The 23,078-nt window shown below is 42.5% G+C and overlaps 1 protein-coding gene across 5 annotated transcripts in view; it reads right to left on the reverse strand.

Moving 5' to 3' along the window:
* Window positions 1-23,078, reverse strand: part of PLCE1 (phospholipase C epsilon 1) — a 208,954-nt gene that overhangs the window by 164,044 nt on the left and 21,832 nt on the right. For all 5 annotated transcript variants that reach the window (XM_015406644.1, XM_015406647.1, XM_015406646.1 and 2 more), the window contains exon 2: window positions 7,770-9,178. In XM_015406644.1, coding sequence (XP_015262130.1) covers window positions 7,770-8,702 — 933 coding nt within the window. In that variant the 5' untranslated portion in view covers window positions 8,703-9,178. The remainder of the gene's footprint in view (window positions 1-7,769; window positions 9,179-23,078) is intronic.

The following is a 23,078-nucleotide window of genomic DNA, read 5'->3' on the forward strand; positions in this document are numbered from 1 at the left end:
TAAAAGAGCTAGAACATCTGGCTGCCAGACAACCTTATGATCTCCTGGCTATTCTACACACAATGCCATACAGTAATTATTATTATCTTAGCATTTATACATGTTAAATTTGCCTAAGTAGTTTTCATTATCATGAATTATAGCTGCTCAGTGCTCTGTTCTTGTATTATAGTTTAGCAAAGACACATCACAAGCTGTGCGTCTTGCATTCCATGGGCTTTTAAATCCACTCTTCACAGTTCTCCCCCTTTGCTTTGTATATATTCCCACTGACTGATATTTCACTTCATCTGGCTGATGAACTATACCCTATGAAAGCAAAGTAATTGTACAAAGAGGAAAGGATGCAACGATGTAAATTCTCCCCCATAGGTGAAAAGCTGTTCTTGGATATGATCATTTTTCTCAACACAACCCCATTCAAGTTTTTAGGAGACAGTTAATTTCACCTATGTCGTTACCCATGGGACAGCCGGTACACCTTTAGGTATACTGTATACTGCAGCTGGCATATCGTCCTTACAAACTGAGCTGTGTGACATTCACTAGTAACCTGTGAAATTTCTTATCATCAAGAAGTCTCTCTCTCTCAACTTTCTTGCTTGATACCCAAGATTCTACCTACTGTGGCTCTGGGAAGAGGTCTAAGGCTTATGGGCTCTATCCCTAAGTTGTCAGCCTCCAGGAGGTGGCTGGAGATCCCCTGGGATCACACAACTGATCTCCAGGAAACAGATCATTTTACTTGGAGAAAGTGGCCACTTCTCCTCCCTAAACCCCACCCTCCTCAGGCTCCACCCCAAAAATCTCCAGGTATTTCCCAACCCAGAGCTGGCAAACCTACTCCATCACAAGAGGAAGAAGAGGAAGAAGAGGAGGAGATTGGATTTATACTCTGCCCTTCACTCAGAGTCTCAGAGCAGCTTACAAACTCCCTTCCCCTCCCCACAACAGACACCCTGTGAGGTAGGGGGGCTGAGAGAGCTCCTTCCAGAACTGCTCTTTCAAGAACAGCTCTGACAGAACTATGGCTTCCCCAAGGTCATCCAGCAGCTGCAAGTGAAGGAGTGGGGAATCAAACCCAGTTTCCCCAGATTAGAGTCCATGCACAGTGCACTTAACTACTACGTCAAACTAAGAGATCACACTTCAACACATCATATCACCAAGCTTGTGGGATACCTGTTCTAGTAGGTTCTGTCTCACGTAGTCAAAGAAGTCACATGTTCAAACAAATAAAGAATCTCAACAGTTCATTTTGCAACTTTACCTCCATAGAGTTGAGTAGGGGGAGAGCACACGAGTTTGAATCATACTCCTGCTCTTTCCACTGAGCCTAAAGGAGACAGCGGATAATCATGATTTTTTTCTGTCTTTTTTTTTTAACTAGTACAAGGATAATTCAAGCAATCCAAAAAAGAGAAACACAGACATGGGACCACCACTTACAGGTAGTGGTGGTCTACTGTTTTCTGCAAACTCAACTGACTTTCTCGGTTGCTCCATCAATGGAAACCAATCTCATGACTTTTGGAAGTTAATAATCAACAGCAAACTGTACTGTAGGGCCACTTTGAAGACAGATGAAAGCTGGTGGTGCAGCCCTCCCCTTGTAATCTCACAAAGTAGATCACCAGAAAGTTTTATTCCAGTTCCAATAACCTTTATTGGCATACACAGAACGTTTTATTGCCACAAACGCCACTCTCTATGCACCCCTTTTCCCTGCAGGTTGGTTCTTGGTATAGTCCTGGTGGAGAGATTTGGTTTTGGAGCTTCCAGCTGCTGATCTATAACACACAGCAGAAGAAACTTTATCAAAGTTCCTTACTATGGGCCATCAAATTGCCCAATCAGATAAACAAAAGATTGTGGGAAGGCTGAAGAAAATATTTTATCATGTAGAGAACATAACGTATTTACAAGAGTGTAAGAACTCACATGGACAGGACATCATGACCACAGTCCAGAACTGCATGACCAATTCCACTTGCCCACTTCTTTTTAAACCAGCAATTCATTAAGCCACACATACTTGGAGGTATAAAGTAGGATGCTGGGCAACTGCTCAAAGAAAAGGAGTCAAAGATCACCAGGCTCACCCTGACCTAGAAAGCCCAGAAGCTAAGCAGGGTTGACCCTGGCAAGTACTTGGAAGGGAGACCTCCAAGGAATACTAGGGCCGGGACACAGAGGCAGGTAATATCAAAGCCACCTTTCTGAAACGTCCTAGCCCCACTAGGGTTCGCCAGAAGTCACCATGACTTCCAGGCTCGCAAGCACATACATACACACACACACAAAGAAGATGAATAGTCTTACCAGGCTCAAGCCAGTTTGGTGTAGTGGTTAAGTGCGCGGACTCTAATCTGGGAGAACCGGGTTTGATTCCCCACTCCTCCACTCGCAGCTGCTGGATGACCTTGGGCAAGCCATAGTTCTGGCACAGCTGTTCTTGAAAAAGAGCAGTTTCTCTCAGAGATCTTTCAGCCCCACCTACCTCACATGGTGTCTGTTGTGGCTGCAGTCACTGTCTGCATCATTTTGGGGTTTTCAAATGCAGAACGTGGAAAGAGCCACTAGAAAGAGCCAGTCTGGAAGTGCTTTGCTTAGAGCACATAGTCACAGGGTTTTTATTGCAAGTTCCCTGCGCAGCCCAAATATATATGACTGAGAAAGCAGTAGCTCATCTTCATTGGGCAGCTGGGTCATTCTTGCTGGAACAGGGGCTCAAAGACCAGTTGTCAAGATTCAAGACCAAGGATGGTAACAGTGGTAAGGGTGTTAGACCCCCCCTGTTGAAGTCCCCACTCTGTCACAAGATTTGCTGGATGACCTTGAGCAGCCACTCTCTTTCAGCGTAAGAAGAAGAAGAAGAGAAGAAGAGATTGGATTTATACCCCGCCCTTCACTACCCAGAGGAGTCTCAGAGCAGTTTACAAACCTCTAAAATCCCTTCCCCTCCCCACAACAGACATTCTGTGAGGTAGGTGGGGCTGAAAGATCTCTGAGAGAAACTGCTCTTTTTCAAGAACAGCTGTGCCAGAACTATGGCTTGCCCAAGGTCATCCAGCAGCTGCGAGTGGAGGAGTGGGGAATCAAACCCGGCTCTCCCAGATTAGAGTCCGCGCACCTAACCACTACACCAGACCTACCTCACAGGGTTGTTGCAATAATAGAGGAAGGGAGAATAAACCTGAGGAAGGGAGAATGATGGACACCACCCTGAACTCCTTGATGGGTCAGCAAGATAAAAATGTACTAAACAAAACAAATAAAATGGGAGATATCACATCGCAGCATACTCAAGAACAGGAAAGAACTAGACTAACATCCTACAAATGCCTACAATTTTGAGATTTTCTGAAGCATGCCCCCCGCCCCCGATACTGTAGTCCTAGCATAACACATGATGCCAAGAAGAATCCACAAAATAGAGTGTAGCATTCTGCTATGCAATAAGTGAAAGAACAAATCAGAAAGTTGTATTATTTTAACTGCTACATCCAAGACTGACTTAAACTACTCTTCAGACCTAGGCAATAATTTTATGGGTTCCCCCTCCCGGCTACATCTTGATATGAAGGAATACAGAAGAGGACTGTGCTAAATGTATTCTCTCCTTGGTTATATCCCATTTGTACCCCCTTTCCCTGCCTGTGAGATAATAAAGTGAGGTGATGGGTCTGCACTTGGGAAACCACTCCAAGCTGCAGTCTGTATTGAGCTGACCCAGCTCAGGAGGCATCAATTCAGTGCAAATCTTCAAAGTCTGTATTTTAGATCCCACTGCAACTCACTACAAGCAGATGTATGCAAATCATATCTAGTTTCTTTGCACAGTTACTTTCCAGCATGCATCTACAGCCACTTTGCATAAAGAAGTAATACTGCTATCCTCGTATTTGCAAAATCAAAAAAAAAAAGTTTGCTACAACATACCTGGCACAACCAGAATTTTTAAAACAAGAACAGCTGGCTTTGCCAAAGAACAAGATTTGCTACTGCACCACTGCCACAACAGAAATTCAAGCAAAAAAAGGAGGAGTGCCAAAACATGCACAAACTAGTTAACAAAGCCATGGCGCAATTCAGCTACTGGAGTACAATGCTCTGTGATCTCTCTCTTCACGATCCGTAGTTCTGGCTGTGGTAGGTTGGTGGGAATTTCCCCTGATGGTTGGACCAAGGAGATCCTCCCTGGAGAAGGGAAGAATGAAACATTTGGTAGCATGCATGCACACCAACAGAAGAAAGGAGATCCTACAGTAGCCTGTACTCTGGCAGTGACTCCACCATTTTGTTGGCTTCCTTTCCAGCATCGAAGGAAGGGACCTTTCTACTTCTCCGCAACAGCGAATTTTGTTTGTCTGACCTCCGGATAAAATAGTGAAAAGGAGTAAGAGGAGGGGGTGTGAGCCAGAAGTTCCATCATGACAGTCTGGACACAATCCACATATTAGAACCAACCAAATTTACCCTTCTTTTAATATCTCTTTTTCTTTCAATCCAATCTCCCATACTCTTGAATCGCCAATACGTTCACAATTTTAAATGAGCAGCATTGCCTGTTTATGTGCTGCTTTTTCAATAATGCAGTCAGCTACAATTATCATGATACTAGACAACCAGCCAGTAGGCACTGTTGGTGTGTGGTCAGAATATAATGGATTGCTAGCAAAGTCACATATGCCCCAAAATTGGCACATATTTAAATATGCAGTCCTACAAATGCAGGTGTACAAGAACCATTAGGAGAAAATGTCTCGGTCTCCTGTGACAAGCTTTGTAAACTACAACTCTCCTGAACAAATCTACAAAACAATTTAAAACTTCACCCAAACATACACAAAGTATCACAAAGTTGCCTAAAGAAAACAGTGCTTTCCCACACACGAATCACAGTTGTCAAATCCGCAGATTTGCAAAGTATTTACAGTCCAATTTGGAGAACTCAACAAAATGTGTTTTCTCAAATCTATGAGTATATATGCCACATACTATTTGCAATCAAATTATGAAATGAGCAGAAGTGAATTCACCCATCAATAAACTTCTTGGCAAACCAGTTTTTTTTTAATGTCCTGTGGTCCCAGTCACACGGGCCGGAAAATGCGGGGGGGGGGAGGGTGGCTGTTTGCCCCGGAGCAAACTAACACGGGGCCGCCGGATCACACATCCCCCCTCCCGTGGGTATGCCGTTAGGTGCCGATCACATGGCTATCCCGCAGCACGGCAAAGAAGTGGCGCAGCGTGATCACACTGGTAATCGCTAGGCGCCACTTCCGTGGCAAACGGGAATTTTTTCCCCTCACCACAGTGTACGCATGGGCCGGTGGGAGTTTGTGCGCATCCTGTGGAGACTTAAAAAAACCCAAACATCCGGTCTGCGACGGGACATGGGTGGGCGCCGGATGCCACGGGATTCCAGCAAAAACACGATCAGACACCCACCCTTGCCTCGCGTTTTCCGGAAACTAGCACATCGTATGTACTAGTTTTTTACTCCGCATCTTCGGCAGGAAGCCACGAGTTAGCCACGGGTGCACTACGCTTCCCAGATGTTGCGGTGTGATCGCGCCAGGAAAATCTGCCTATCATCCGTATCTTTAGCACGGCAAATGCTCCGTGTGAACAGGGCCTGTACGTATCTATGCTGTAAAACACTGAGAGAGCCTGGAAGGTGGGCATGGTAATAGGATGTAGAAACAGGTTTCAAGAGCTGAAACAGGAGGCAGTCTGGTCTTCCTTCAAAATAGGAAAATATCTCAAATACTTTACTCTGGCCCCTGCCACACGGCAGGGAAAACACAGTGAAAAGCGCGGCTTTTAAAAGCCGCACCAAAGTTGCGACACTGCGGCGGGATCCCACGAATCCCCGAAGCCGCGGTGCATCGCTCCCCGGCACGATCAGATGCCGGGGAGGAAGTGTCGGAGGGAAGGGGGAGGCTGCCGAACTGCGCATGCTCAAGCATGCGCAGTTCGGCCGGAGGTCGGGATGTGCCGGCGCAAGGATGCGCCGGCCGATCCCACGGCCGGTTTGAGGCGCTCTACTTCGGAAAAACCACCCAGGTAGGTGGTTCTTTTTAGTGCGGGTTTTCGGGCGGGAGGGACGGATCGGGGAAGGGCAGGCAACGATTCCCAGATGTTGCCGTGGGATCGCGCCCGTTTGCTCCGCCCCCGTTCTGTCTCGCTCCCGGACCAAAACCCCTCGTATGAACAGGGCCTCTGTTAATCTCTTGGTTAACTCAATAGTTTCTTTGGGTAGACTGTTTTATAGAGAGCTTTTCCCCAAGAAGACAGCTGTGTGCACCCTGGAGATGAATTTTGTAATTATGCTCTGTTCCTACAAACCATACCAGTTTACATGCAGGCCATGGAGAAAACACCTATTCCACTTTCATAGCTCATGGAGAAAGGAGGGCAGGGGTCAAATTTCTAATCAGAAATTTCAAACTTAAAGTGCTACATGGACCACTGAAATTGTAACTTTTGGAAGGTATAAGGTTTGGATCAAGAAATGAAACAACAGGAATCATGATCAAATGGAAAATGCACAATTCTCAGCTCTTATTCCTCAGGACACGTCCTTTTTTGCACCTTTCTAGCGGACCTTGCAAGAGGAAATAAAAAAGAGGGCATGGGCAGGCTGGTAAACAGTTGTTTCTTTACATTTTTATCTCTTTTTAAACCTGAATCTACCTGCCTACTTATCAAATACACCGCCTGCTTCCTGCTACAGCTGGCCAAGCAGCCTTTACAGACTGATGAAAATGAACCAAAGTAGGCTCAGTTCTCACTCCAAAGTCAAAATCACATGTTAAAAAATGTGCGCCAGAGAACCACTCTTTCAAGCACCAGACAGAAAGTTAATAGTACAGGATAACAAATAGTCTGGGCAAAAAGTCTGAGGAATCAACTAGAAATGGGGAAGCTGGGCACCGTGGGGAGTCCAGAGAACACAGTCAAAGGAGAAACTGAATGGGTGAGCAGGACCTGCTCCATGAAGTGTTGCTTCATACGGAGTGCCTTTCCTTGGAAATGACCTCCACATTAATAACACACATGCATTGCTCTTGCTGACAGGCACAGTGACTGTTTAATTTGCTGCAAGTACACAACAGTTGACTCTTCAATCCACATATGCAAAACTAAAAAAAGTGTTCAAGTCATAATTCATGAACAACAGCTACCCTAATCCTCTCTGACTATCTCAATGTAAAAACATGTCAGAAGCAGCCTTAAAAACAGCAACAGTGCAGCAAAAGTAGGGGATCCAGTGAAATGAGGTACAAAGCAGTTGTGTAGAAAAAGCTTTCATGGCCAGCTTGCATTATTTAGAGACAGAGCAGCCAATTCAAGATGCAATTTCTGCAAGGTAACCAGGCTAGTTCTTTAAAGGAAATTTTCTTTCTGGAAAAAAAACATGCACAAGGTCGCATATGAAGCACTACATAAGAGTATTTTAACCGTGAGTACATAGAGATAACTGTTGCACAAAGCAGCTAACTTGGGGCATATATTTTCTTGCTGTACTTTACAAGCAACAGTGAATGTGGGCAAACCAAAATTTAAACATTAGGGACTTGCTGCTTTTGTTTTACAAGTTCTAAATCTGAACAGTATTTTCTTATTCTAAATTTACTGCATATAAATCCAGACACACATGCGTTTAATACACAAATTAAATATAAATTTTCCACTTTGGAGTGACAAATATCTTGTGAAACTGCTGCCTTTTAAAATTTGCTATTTAAAAAAAAACTTACCCCATGCCTCATTGACTGTAGAAGGCAGCAGCTTAACCGTTGGCTTATCAAAACTTGAAATCTTGTTAGATGTTCTGCTGAAATCCTGCAGCGCCTTAAATCACTGTTAGCTCTCCTCTGGTCAACATAATTCCAAGCACTAGCTCCTATGTGCCCTGATGGTAAGGTTCTAACAATTGCTCTTGTTCCAGTATAGACGGATTTCTTAACCTCCTTATCATTTTTGCAAAATCTTCTGACTAATAAGGTGGAGCGCTCCTTCTTACTTGGATAAAAATCCTCCTCTATCTCCTCTTCATAGCTTTCATTGAAGTTTTCACAATGGCTCAGAAAGGGCTTTGAAGGCGTTCTTCCAGTAATATTAGAACTCGAGAAAGTACGACTTGAGCATGCCACGGTTGTTCTTTCCAAACACAAATAGTTATCCCTTGAAGTGACACAGGTATCGCACAACTGTTGTCCAGTTTTATTCCCACAGGTAGTTGGTAATTCCATTAATGTACAAGTGCAGGCTGTAGAGTCATTGCTGAAATCATTACAAACCTTTACCGACTGTAAGCAGCCATCCCAAATGAAGGGGTTATGCAAAGCACAGAACGTTTTTGAAATATTGTCTTTGTCTTTAACATAATTTAAACCAGTATGTTCAGGTTCACTTTCCTCTACTGATGACTGGCTACTTAGTGAATTAGGTTCCACTTGAGATCCATCCATTTTTAACTGAATTTCAGCATACATGGCTCTTTCCAGGGAAGAAATTCCAGTTTCTAAACATTTGCCTTTCTTTGCTAAAGAATTACATGATTTATATAAGTGGTTGTGCATAGCACTGCTCTTGTAGTGTTTCTGTATAATATCATAATTTATGCTTAGAAGCTCCACAGAAGCAGGGATACATGTACCTCTATTCCAGGGATTTTTGCTATCAGTCATTTCTTCTTCGTGTGTCAAAATGAAATTCTGAACACTATTCCCTGGAGATGTTTTCTTCAGCTTTTGCAAGAGAGTTGTGCACAGTCTGGTTTCTTTGTCTTTTCATAATGGGCACCTAGGGTGCTTTACTGCTCTGTCATTTCCAGGCGACAGGCACCCATGCCAGAGACCAACTGCTGATAATGATGCTTCTTCAGAAAACATCTTGACACACAGGATTCAGATATTGACCTTTTTTTCTTCAGGCATTCGTGGGGGGAAATACGCAACTATATTATCAGTGTAGATACACAGCTGTTGTTGATAGTCTCCAACACTTTCTCTGTACAGCATTTACTGAGAACAGTACATCATCCAGAAGGTATTTTTCCCATAGGTAAACACTTGAATCACAGTTTATATCTTGCCGTATCACTTCCTCTGCATCTCAGGAAAGCATTTTGTAAAAGTCATGTTGCATCTAGTTAACTGGCTGCCTGTAAGATAAAGGAGAAACCCACATTTAACACATAAGATGTATATTAGCAACAAAACAGTACACGTCTCCTTACTGAGAACAACTTCAAAGGACATCCTGAAGTACTGCAGCTGAAGTTTCTACATGGTCTTCTGTCCTATCTTTTAAGAGATTCAGACCAAGTATGATACAGAACACTTTCTTAGGAGTAAACCCATTGAACAGTAAGACTCTGGGCAGACCTGCTCAGAATTACTTATAAGAAGACACTCATATTAGCCACTCAGTGGTTTACCTCTTCAGCGACAGACTGATCACATCCCTATACTGTAGCTATCTGGTTAATCAAATGTCTTTCTAATGCCTTTCTTAGCATTTAAATCTTGATTAAAAAAACAAGGTGTTCCCCTTTTTTAATATTTACAGCTGGTGGTAGCCACCTCTTCTTCTCAGAAGCCCAAAGGTGCAACCTGATACCAGCTCCCCCCCCACACACACACACCTCCAAATTCTACACAGGAAACAAACAAGAGGCCTTTCTTTCTTGTCCTTTTTATTGTTTAGTTTTGTTTTTACTTAAAAATACGAATAGCAATTTTAAATACTACTATCATAACTTTAGAAGTACAAAATGTTTGACATAAAATATATCAGGTCTGCACATAAATCCTGTTTACATATGTATCAATACATAAGAATTTTAAAGTGCAAGTCCTATTCTGAGATATGCAGGCCTAAACCCACCCATTACTGGAGTAACTCTGTATAGCATTATAAATGTACTTCTATGCATGCAATCTCTTTTACATAAGAACATCCACATTCCATTTTTATATAACATCTGTTATAAACATGAGCACAAACCAATCAACCACTAAAGATCATGATGCAGTTGTTTCCTGTATCTTCCTGTACTGTGTTCACAGATAGCACAATGACAATTGCAGGGAATGTAAGGCCTGAGCATACCACCTATATTCCCATCTTCCTGTACTGTGTTCACAGATAGCACAATGACAATTGCAGGGAATGTAAGGCCTGTCCATACCACCTATATCCCCATCAAGTCTGCCCCCTACCCAGTCAAGGAATACAACCTGGGAACCCTCCCATTCCCTAAAACAGCTTTGTATACATAAACTTAAGCGGGGGGGGGGGATGTGGTGGATTGGATTGACAGTCATGACTTTACAATAACAGCCATTGATTAAATAAATCCAAGTGCTATCAGTATGAAAACACCAATAACCTGTAGTGCACAGGAATAAAATGAAAGGCAATGTGATCTCATTATTGCCACCGCTACTCTAGTAGATAGATACTGAAATAGATTGTTTTATACACTTGAAATGTAATATATTCCACAAACTGGCACAGCATAACAAAACGGAGAGGAAACAGATTCAGCACCAATAAATCAAGTTACACCAGAGGCCAGACAACAGATGACAGAGACAATATAGAAGTGAAACTTCTTGTGTTCACAATCACTAAATGTTACAATTCACAGTAAAAATATTTTCAACAATGTTTGTAGTAGTTTAATGGTAAGTAACATTTACCAGTAAAGAAAATAAAATGAAATATTCCCTGGTACTACTACCAAAATAAAATTTCATTAGTATGTTTGGATTCAACATGCAGAGAAGTATGAATACGAAAAAAAACCCTTCTATCTAAGACCAAGAACATTTTAGCAAGTACACATTGCCACTGCTATGAGGAAAAAGGGGAAACAGGAAAAGTTTTGGAGCAAAACTACAGCTGGTACTAAACTAAAACTGCTGTGGCTTATGTTGGCACATGACGCAATAATGCCCTACACTGCATTATGAAAGAGAAATCTCTGGGAAAGACAGGCTGAACTATGGCTCGCTAGAGCATGTTGCCCAAGTGACAGAATTTGTCAAGAAGTTCTCCATGTATCACGATGCCTCCTCATGTATTATCCATCCTACAGACCTTTTGGGTCTGTAAGATGTATAACTAGATATGATGGCAGGTGGGTTGATGACCAACAACTTCAAACTACTTGAGAGCAATTTCAAATGGAAAAAGCAGCAGGTGGGAAGAGGTAGATAAATTTTCCTATGTCTGCTGCTTGCCCCCTTCTCCTGCCTCCATTCCCCCAGGTCATTATTCACCTTCTCTGGCTTATTTTTGGTTTCAGAAACATACTAGGAGGAAAAAAACAACGAAAGGAAACATTCTGATGTTGGTATACTGTTTTTACTTCTGCTGTTTTGCTGGTTTCTTGCTGTATGAATGTTATTCTTGACTGCTTAGTATTTTTAAATGAAAGATTCTTTATTGTTATTTTATTTTAATTGTACTGTTAGCCACCCTGGAAATCACATTTCTTGATTGAGGGGTAGGGTATGTTTAAATAAATAAATGAATAATTGAAAGGTTAAGCAATAGATCAAATTTAGTCAGCCAAAGACTGATACTTTTTTACTCCTTAGTACATTTTTAATTAAGATATTTTTACTCCTAAACACATTAAAGGAGGGAGGCCTTGCTTTTAAGATGGTAATATCAATGTCACTTATCAGTTTTTACAGTACAGACAATGTAAAAAAGAACAGAAGAGAACTCAGATCCCTAAAATAGAACTGGAGAAAGAACGTGCAGCTGGCTCATGTTGTGGTGGAATGATATGCTATAAACTCTAGACCAATGCGTGGTAAGAGAGAGTCTAGGGTATTGAATGTCAGAGGTCTATTGATAGAGTTGCAGGATTATTTGCATGGCAGATCATTAAAGTGTGAAGCACTTAGTCTTAACTAGAGCTATGAATGAGTATCAAAACTTGTTATGTTTAGTGAATTTCACTAAAGGCCATGCTATCTTCCTATTGAAGGCCTCCCCCAATTAATGTCAAAGCTACACATTGCCACTTGTTTTAATTGTTTATTTTCAAATGCTTTTACTACACCTTACTCCCATCAAGCTTACAGTACGTTACACCTAACCCATATGACACTACAACAAAACACTGATAAAAATCTGTCACATACAAGAAGTCTGTGTCCTTTCCCCCAGGACAGAATACACTCTCTGCCATGGAAGCAGCAACAGGTCTATACAGTGTGCACGGAAGTGCAGAGTTGTGTCACTGGTCTTACTTGGCCCTGGCTGGAATACCATCTCTCCCCCAAGCAGCCAGGGAAATACAGAAGCATAACATTTAAACATTACATTCAGTTATTTCAAGGCAGACCAAATTATATTACTGCACATTCAGCCAGGAAAAAAGCACTGCAAATTCACAGCGACACTTGAAACAGACGGGCTCAGATAACGAGAGACAATATACCAATCAATAGGACTAAAGGGCAGGTTTCACTAACGTGCTGTCTACTGGATAATGTAACTGGCGACAGGGATGGTATGCTTGCCAACTGTAAGCAGCAGCATGAGCAACATTTCAAGTAAGTGTTGTTGCTGTTAGCGGACAGGATTGTAGCTGGAATCTGGAGATGCAGAAAAGCATCAGTGAATAAAACTGTCTCCTAAACCACAACAGAACAGAATAGCCTGATCTGGGAATACAACAGAGGCCAGAATTACTAGGTGATATACCAACCCTCTAGAATCAGATATGACAGCATATACTTCTTGGGAAAGCTGCATCCAAATAGATTCCAAGAGGAAAAATTTATTCCAAAAGGCAGATGATATTGAATTCTCTGGATTTAAAATAGATCTCTCTTAGTCATCTTATACCCACCTGCAGGTTAGTAGGAAGCTGCTAAAACTGTTTCCCTAATCTTTGGTCAAACTAGAACACAGAGTGTATGAATTTGGTCAGAGAGGAAAAGAGCTGTGAACATCAGCCTTTAGAACCAGCCAGTAGATGTTGTAGGTAACCATGCTGGGTCAAAGTAAAAGCCCAAAACAAAAGCCATATATACCATTCGTTCAGACAGCTTTCTAGTTTTCCAGAATTCTCAGTCAGGCTGGATATTAAAGGGGGGGGGGCAAGGGGTTGAGTCATTCAATATTTTATTAAAATATTTATACCACTGCCTTTCCTATACCTCAAGGCAGCTTACAAATTCATTTTTAAGTCCTCTTATAATCATCCTGTGTCTTACACTCTGTAAGCTTGCTTAAATAAAATGGTGCTGAGTAGAGCTATTGTTTTGGAACTAATGTTACAGTGAATTTGTTACTGTCTGCTGTATGCTTCCACTTTCCTATAAGGCACCTTTCCACAGAAAAATATTACATAATACCACATGTCTTTAGGACTCCCATCACCAAACTAACCATATAAAAATGACCTGAGCTTGTAGTCACTCAGGAAAGTCGCAAGTGTGAAACTACATTATATTTATCCAATAGACCAAATAGATACACAGTTAGCTAAATAAAGATTTCATAACACACTCTATTCAAAATTTGTTGTATTTCTTTTGCAAATGTCAATTCACTTGCGGTGTTCAAAAGAGACTATTTCCACTCACACGCACTGAGAGACAGTACTTTTACCACTGTCTTTATATATATATTTGTGTGTGCCTAGAGGTCATCGTCGACTTCTGGCAACCCCTACTGGGGGCCAGGACATTTCAGAGAGGTGGCTTGATACTTGCCTGCCTCTGTATCCCAGCCCTGCTTAGCTTCCGAGATCTGAAAAGACTGGGCTTGCCTGGGTCAGGGCCTTTTACCACGGTCCCTCTCTGTGTGCAGATCATGGTCTCAGCCATGACACTATTCAGGTAATAACTTGGACATGCTTCTTCCTGTCATTTGACTGTGATACCACATGATTATGGTGTCATGTGCCTGCAGCACAGTGGGACACACGTGGGTTAAAAGGTGGGCCCTGACCCTGGAAAGGTTGAAGACTGTTGTGCTAGGAAGCTCAACAGCATTACTTGCATTGCAAAGTACTACTCAGTAAGTACATAGAATTGTAACTATATAATTCTGAAGATGCATGTTAGTCCTAACAGCTAATGTTTTAAATGTATCTGAGAAACCCAACACTACGGCAAATAAGAAGGGGCTGCCAAAACGCGTTAGAACTCTTTGATATCGTCTTTACTACTGCCTTTTTCATTCCTTATTAAACTATCACATCAGAATCAAAATAGCCTCAAAATAACAAGCACACCATTAACTCACAGCTCCACCAATTATTATTTGCACATGCTGATTTAAAATTGCCTCTGATTAGCTGAACACAAAAGAACTAGTATGCTGCAAAAAAAAATTCAATGCAAGTGTTACATAATGCTGCCTTCCCCCAACCCCAGCTATAAGTAGTTTTTCTTAATAAAATAACCTAGTTTAAAATGAAATCTGAATTCAATATAACCACAGTCTCTTAAAACTGAACTTATGACCCTCCTGTGAATAAAGGGAAGGCATCTTTTATCTGAACAAAAAGATCTACAATGAAAACCTCAGTCACCCTACGGCATAATATTTCATGCACTATATATTATGGCTTGACAAAGAGAGGCAGGAACTTGGAAGTCTCACCAGAGGAGTTATCTACGGATCCATCCGGAGGAGCTTTTACTCTTTATCTGCCCAACAGATTCTATCAATGTTTATGGTTGAGATGAGAAGGATAGACTAAGGAACACTGTAGGAGAAGCAACTTCTAATGCAGGGGTGTCGAACTCATTTGTTACAGGGGCCAGATCTGACATAAATGGGACTTTGTGGAGTCAGGCCATGCGTGTCATAAAATATAACGCCAGGTAGCAGAGATACAAACTTCATAAAAGATACAAACACAATTAAAGATATTATTTTGTACTTAAAATACAAATATGCTTAAAACTCTTGGGGTATTTTGTTTATTTGACAGTCTTTGATAACTGACACCTCCCCTCCACCCACCTAAAATGGAAAGATGGGGGAATAGTGGGGTTTGGCAATGCAATTTTGAAAATAAAACATCAAGAAAAAGGACAAGGATCACAGCAGAAACTAAAAATATAAACTAAAATATAAAATGCTCTGAGTCTAGGAACATAAAACAGCTGGGCATTGTGAGCTTCTCCCCTCCTCCCCCCCCCGGTCTACTCAGAGTGGCAGTGGCTCTCCAATGTAATGTCCCCCTTTTGCTGTGGGTTCCCAGGTTAGAGTACTCACTCAGGCTCCCGTTCTGAGGTCCATTCAGCAGAGACAAGCTGGCTCAAAACATCACCTCTGTATTTGCAAGGAGACAACTCCATCAAGCAACAGCTTCAGCTATACAAACACCGGAAAGTGAAACTTCTTGAGCTCCACTCCATTGAAATACATTGCAGCACAAAGTTGCAAAGAAAATGCAGAATGGATTTCCCATTAAAGTCTTTGGGCCCAGAATGACAGCCACTAGAGTGAAATGACAGTCCCTGGGAGTAGCAGAAGCATTCTGGGATTGGAATGAGGGCCCCCAGAGTAGAATTCCATTCCCAGAATGCTGCTGCTACTCCCAGGGGCTGTCATTCCACTCTGTGCCCTGTCATTCCAGTCCCAGAACACAGATTCTATTGCTAGGGACTGTCATTCTACTCTGGGGCTGTCTCTATTGCTGGAAACGATCCCAGAGTAGTCTATCTGGGTGCAGAGACCTTAACTTTAAAAAATCTGTTCTGTGTTTTCTTTGTAACTTTGCAAGCCCTGAAGAGCTTCCTGCCGAAGCAGGCAAAGACAAGAAAGAGGGAGCTGGGAATTTTGGCAGCCTCAAGCTTCAAAAGGGGGAGGACAGGAGGGGGAGGAGGGGGGAAGAAAAGAGCCACAAGCCTGATTAAAGCCATGGAAGGGCCCCTTCCGGCCCACAGGCCTTAGGTTTGACACCCCAGTTCTAATGTCTTTTGTAAAATGCACCTACAAAAAATCTGTCATTGCTGCTGTTGTAAGATTCAGAAGCACTAAATTATCTGAACATATGCAATTTATTTTATTATGACTCTCTGAAATAGTAAAACTACTGGGCTGGATCCCCCAGCTTCGCTGCTGATGGCACTTTCCTCCAGCTCAAGGAAGGCTTTTTACGCTTGGGGAAGGTTTCTTATGCCAAAGGAAAGCATCATTGCTGGGGGAACAGATTCACAGGCTTCATCTCATTAGTATTTAAGAAACGTATAGCGTACCCTCTGAAGTTTCATAAAGAACATATTCAGTTCTAAATCAGTATGTTTTATTAACACAGTTGTCCATTAGCAAGCACTTTTATTTAGGAAGTATATAAATAAAAAGAGAAAATTGCTTACCTACCCCACCTTTTAGGCAACGCACAGAACTTTCACTGGTTTTGTTAAGTACCATGGGTAAAACCAACATGTAACATTATTGTAACCACAGAAGTACACCAGGAGGAAACCTTGAACTGAAACCAGCAAACAGCAAGAGCATTAATGAACTGGAAAATGAAACTGTTCTTGCTAAATACCAGCACTTTCTAGCATGGCGAGCCAGGAGGGCCAATACACTCTATTTCTTCACCCTAGTTCACAAGAGATCAAATCAGTCAATCCTAAAAGAAATCAACCCTGACTGTTCCCTGGAAGGCCAGATAATGAAACTGAAGCTCAAATACTTTGGCCACCAAATGAGAAGGGAGCACTCACTGGAGTAGACCCTGATGCTGGGAAAGATTGAAGGTCAAAGAAGACGGGGACGGCACTGGTTAGACAGTGTCATCGATGCAACGAACATGAAATTGAGCCAACTTCAGAGGACGGCGGAAGACAGGAGGGCCTGGCGGGAGCTAGTCCATGGGGTCGCGAAGAGTCGGACTCGACTGTGCGACTGAACAACAAGTTCACATTGTGTTTAAAAGATTACGGACAGGCTACTGTAAGGTGGCTGTCCCAACTCATGCAATGAGGGTGATGGAGTGACATGATCTTTCGGTATACCCTAGCTCTTTTTGGTCCCTGGTCCTTTTCCCAGGCAGCCAGCCATTGGCTCAACAGTCCCTCCTGCTGGAGCATCACTGATGCCTGCAGAGGAAGATGGTACCTCAGGAACATGCCCTCCGCATCTGGTCCATGTACTGTTACAGTGTATGGCCATCTGGTATCAGAGCTCTCATTCCAGACACAGACACCTCTGGCTGTGTCCTTGGTCAAGTCAGGGTACATATGATAAGCAGGGTTTTCAGCAGTCTCATTAACAACACAGCAAGTCCCCTGCCTGTAGCAGTACATGATGTGATAGAACCTTACAAGACAGTAGTCCCAATCACCTTTCCCAATCCATGTGAATGTGTCATTTGATGTTCTGACTTTCCCCTCAGTCTAGCCGTTTGTTGGTGCATGAGACTATGCAATGGATCAAACTATCCTTTATAGAACTAGTTTGCTGATAAATAGAAGATAATCCCACTAGTGTTTTAGCTGGATATTTGAGCACAATCACTATAGACAGGCATTTAAACCCTCCCTTCCCCCAAGTTTCTCCGCAAAAGTGGAGAGACTCAGGGGAAGGGGGGGCATGTCTGCCTGCCTCCCCTCCCCTTCTCCAGCAGGGGGGCCACCCCAGGCTCCTTACTGCCAGACGGCCACTCCGCCATGCTCCGGCAGGAAATATGGGGGGTCACGTTGGCTCAGAGGTTAAGATGCTGAGCTGCTGACCAGAAGGCCTGTAGTTCAGCAGTTTGAAACCCTAGTGCTGCGTGACAGAGTAAGCTCCCGTCTCTGGCCCTAGCTCCTACCAATCTAGCAGTCTGAAAGCAAGAAATTGCAAGTAGATAAATAGGTACTGCTTCGGTGGGAAGGTAACAGCATTCCGTGCGCCTTGGTGTTTAGTCATGCCAACCACATGACCACAGAAACATCTTCAGACAGCGCTGGCTCTTCAGCTTGGAAACGGAGATGAGCACCGCCTCCTAGAGTCGGATCCAACTGGCTTTTGAGGAAGGGAAACCTTTACCTTAATGTGTGTGTGTGTGTGTGTGTATGTATTTATGTATGTATGTATGTATAATTGTCATCAGGTCTTGAACTTCAGTGGAGACTCCCATGAGCACCTTCTTAGTTCCTGTCAGAATAGCCATTGAAAATTTTTGATAGGGCTTTAAAACAGGATTCTCAGCTGCAAATACACACTATCCCTGTGCCCTATTAGCCAATGTTCTCAAAAAAAAGCTTTCAACACCACAGTGTACCTGCACAATGTTCCTTGTGTTACTCCCCAAAACATGTTCACCATAATGTGTATTCTGAAAAATCTGCAATATCTGCAACATCTAGTTAAGATGTTGCAGAGCACAGCAGTAATGTGTCACTCTCCTAATTTTTCTGGCATAGAGTCTCAGAATTGTGATCACCCAAAAAACTACAACTTTGAATTGTTTGAATTAAAGGTTGATTAACAGGTAGAATTTCCTTTGGAGCAAATTCTCAAAAAGCAAAAAAAGCATACTATATAACAATGTATACCATTAAAATATAAACAAAATGTTTTTTAAATAATTGAGAATTTGAGACCATAGCCTAAGTACTCCACTTTTGCTTCCAAACTGGGATATATTTTTTTTTTAATTTAAATTTTTTATTGTATATTCAGAATATTAACATAAACAACAATTCCTGTAAAATACATTTCAGAACATTTCAGAATAGATACTTCGCAAGTACCTGCTTTTTTAAGTAAATTTGCAATAAGCATGGTAGAGAATAATTGAAACATTGTACATTTAAAGACATTAATACAAGTATATAGCTTTAGAATACTATACAATCAAGAGCAACTGTTACAAGTGATTATGTAGAGATTCTTTGTTACTGTTCTACTTGAAAAGTTTTAAACGACCTTGTTACATGAAAACCAGTTGCGACTGAGCAATGTTTTGTGATATAGGTTTTCAGAACCATTTCAAGTAATCTTTCCAAGATGGAGGTATGTATTCTTCCTCCGATAGATAAGACAGAATTGGAAACCACTTTGCACTGAACGTTTTAATTGAGTTATTTTTCATGTAAGTACCCATTTTATCAGTTATACTTTCGAGGACATATTGGTCCCATAGCTTTCTGAACCAGATACGGATGTCAGGGGTATTCTTGTCTTTCCACATTGAAGCTATAGAGACTCTTGCAGCGTACAGCATTGTTTCTAGCGTATTTTTATTGTGATGTTGCTTGATCTGATTCGGCCACAGCTCTAATAATAGGCTTTCAGGGTCAAGTGTTAGGTCAATATCTAAGATCTGTTTTATCTTATTTATTACTTCTATCCAAAAGGATATATTTTTAAGCATTCACATGATACTGTCCTCTAATCTCCCATTTTACAGGTTTTCTCCTGCTTTGCTATGATCTTCTTAAAGTGCGTTTCTGTGCTATTTAGATAGGAAGGAACATGCTTTTGAAGGTCATGCCCACATCAGGGATTCTGTACTTTCAACATTACCTCACAGTTGCCATTTCCCCAGCCATACTTTTAAAAATGGCCATTGCTATTTCATTCATTCATTCATTTCAATTTATATCCCGCCTTGCCGATGCAGCACTGGCTCAAGGCAGCTTACACAGTTAAAATACAATTCTAGCACAGTAATGTCATACCAAACTATTGCCACTACTAGTTCTTCCGAATGTCCAGTTTTCATTTAAAGAACGTCTCTAATCCTTTTCATTGCAGAAATATAAGTGGAAATGTACAGACAGGTTTTTTGTTCCAGAAGGGATAAGAGAAACAGCAAGCCAGCTGGAGCAGAGCAGGAATTCAGTGCTTAACTGATCATGTGGAAAAGCAAGATGGAGAATCACTGCTGTTGTAGATACAGCCTGGGTTTTGGTATGCAAACCACTAAAAACAAGAAAGTGTGTTACTGTACTGCAAACTAGATGACTAAATGGAAGAATTTCTTTTCCAGCCTTCATTAGGTTTTATGACAAACCCGAAATTGAAAGAGCTAAATATGTCTAAATTTTGAGCTTGTACATTACCTCTAATTTTTCTGTCCTAGATACAGGAATTAAAGTTATTTCATATTCATGCTTTGCATTTTTTTAAAAAAAAATCAACAACTGCATTTTAAACTTCTACAAGTCTTTAATTATACAGTACTAAATCCTTTAAAAATAAACATGAGCTTATCATCTCTGGAACTGTATTTTCATCATTCTACTGACCTTCACCCAATACACAGTTTTACCTAGTTCTTACAAACTTTTCACAAGTGACACTAAGAATCAATGCAATCACTGCTGCGTAATGTTAACATAATATAAAAAGTAAAGACCCGTTTTAAAACTGCAAGAATATGCTATACAATGTAATTGTTTGTTCCATTTATAATGCAGGAAATGCAAATAACTGATTTTACGTATCACTTATGAGAACAGCCTTAGTAAAGGGAACAAAAATTATGCCTGCAGGACTACTGAATTTGAGCATTCCATAGGTTGCAGAGACCAACATGCCTGTAGAAGAACAATAGGCAACTGCTTATATTTGCTAAAATATCCTTCATATACTGGGAAATCATCTGAACAGAAATGTATGTGAGGAACACGAATGTTTGCAATAAAAACAAATACACTAACCCATATAAGGAGATAAACAGGCAAGCAACAGACGGACTCTTTTAAAGGACTTTGAATTCCCAAACAAGATAATATATTTTATTGCTCTCAGTAGTTAAACAGTCAGCTCTAGTTGGTACTTGGATGGGAGATCACCAAGGAAGTCTAGGGTTGCTACGCATAGGCAGGCAATGGCAAACCACCTCAGAATGCCTCTTGCCTTGAAAACCCTATGGGGTCACCATAAGCCAGCTATGACTTGATAGCAACCCCCCCCCAAAAAAAAAAAAACTTGTGCATTCATACAACTACTATCATCTGGGGGGGTCAGGGGCTTGCCTTGCAATGGCTCGCATCCTTCCTTCAATGTCGGGGACCAAGGGTGGCACTAGGGGAACAGCTGTCCTGTAGGCACCCACAGATTGCACGGAGGCATGGGTTGGGGTGTCACCAATATGCGGATGACACCCAGCTCTATCAGTTGTTGGGCGGCCAGTCTGACTCTAACCTGGAAGACCTAGATCAGACGTTACAAGCTGTGGTTGGTTGGCTTAGACTGAGTCAACTGAAACTGAATCCGACGAAGACGGCAGTCCTGTTCCTGAGTTGGGGCAGTCCGAGGGTAGGGATCCCACTCCCGACCTTCAATGGGGTGCAGCTGGTGCCAGCGTCAGAGGTTAGGAGTTTGGGAGTGCTCCTGGATGCCTCTCTAACAATGGAGGCCCAGGTAGCAGCCACTGCCAAGTCAGTCTTTTATCACCTTTGGCTGATTAGGCATTTGGTTCCCTTCCTCGAACACAACGACTTGGCAACAGTGATCCATGCGATGGTCACCTTGAGGTTAGACTACTGTAACACTCTCTACATGGGGCTGCCCTTGTCTCAAACCCGGAAGCTGCAGCTAGTGCAAAATGCTGCGGCCAGGCTGTTGATGGGTCTTTCCATGTGGGAACATATCCAGCCTGTGCTGAAAGCACTGCACTGGCTGCCAATAGCATACCGGATTTGCTTCAAGGTGCTACTTTTGACCTTTAAAGCCCTCCTTAAAGCCATTCCCCATATGTTCACCAGAGAGCACCGCGCGTTCAGGGGCTCAAAACAGGCTGCCCCTCCCAGGTCCCAAAGATGCCAGGTTGGCGACAACCAGGGCCAGGACCTTCTCAGTAGCGGCTCCGCACTGGTGGAACAAGCTAACAGAAGACATCAGGGCCCTGCAGGACCTTTTACAGTTCCACAGGGCCTGCAAGACAGAGCTCTTCCACCAGATGTTCAATTAGGAGCTGCATGTGACATCCAAGAAGACACCCTGTGCCCTGGCTTTACCATCTCTAGCCCGCCTTGCTAGGTAAATAAGAAGATCAACGGAGCGTGTGGGAACATCATTATGACTGTCACCCATGGAGTATGGTTCAATCTGAAATTACTGCTCGTGCACTTTATTTGAAAACTGTACCAGCCCTTTAGGAAAGTGGATTTATGGATTTTAGGATAACCGACCTGTTTTGGTATGATGGATTTTATGATGGATTTTAATTGTACTTTTGTGTAAGCCGCCCTGAGCTGCCTTGGTAGGGAGGGCGGGGTATAAATCGAATAAAATAAATAAATAAATCTGACTTCTAACCCCATAATGTTCTCTTTTACTGTTTCTTCTTTGTAATATTAACTATTTTGAAGGGGAATATTAAACATTGGCCCCGTTCACACGGAGCAGAAGCCACGCTAAATAGACGGAAGAGAGGCGGAGTTACCTGGCACGATCACACGGCAACATCTGGGGAGCGTAGAGCTCCCGTGGTTGAACTGTGGCGAACCGCCGATAAAACGGAGCAAAAAACTAGTACCTCGGAGGTACTAGTTTCCGGAAACTGCGGGGCAAGGGCGGGCGTCTGATCGCGTTTCCGGTGGCATCCGGCGCCCGTCCATGTCCCCTTGCGAAGAAGATTTTTTTTTCCCCAAGTCTCCGTGGTTGCGCATAAGCACTCAACGGAGCATGCGCATTCGTAGTGTACACAAAAAAAGAAACCCAGTTCGCCGCGCCGCGCGCTTCTTCGTTGCGCGCAGGCATGTGTTGTGATCGACGCCTCTCCGTAACCACGGAAGCTCCACGGTACCTCCACAGAACCTCCACAGGAGGTATGATCACTTTACTGCGTGTTAGTTTGCCCCGGGGCAAACAGCCACACTTCTCCCCCGCAGTTTCCTGCGCGTGTGACCGGGGCCATTATATTGTTATTACATAGTTCTAGGTGTAGCTTTTCAGTCAACAGGTTAGCAAAAAGCTCAGTTGGCCCACACTATGGAGACTGCCCAAAGAGCCATATCAGCCACCCTGAGATTTCACAAAAGGGGACTCACATATTCCTTATGTGATCAAAGTCTTGCAGGGCAAGCTGATTCCCCAACTCATCTATGGGTTACAGCTATGTTTAT

This window comes from Gekko japonicus, unplaced genomic scaffold (assembly GCF_001447785.1).
Source record: "Gekko japonicus isolate JY-2015 unplaced genomic scaffold, Gekko_japonicus_V1.1 scaffold165, whole genome shotgun sequence".
Taxonomy (NCBI): domain Eukaryota; kingdom Metazoa; phylum Chordata; class Lepidosauria; order Squamata; family Gekkonidae; genus Gekko; species Gekko japonicus.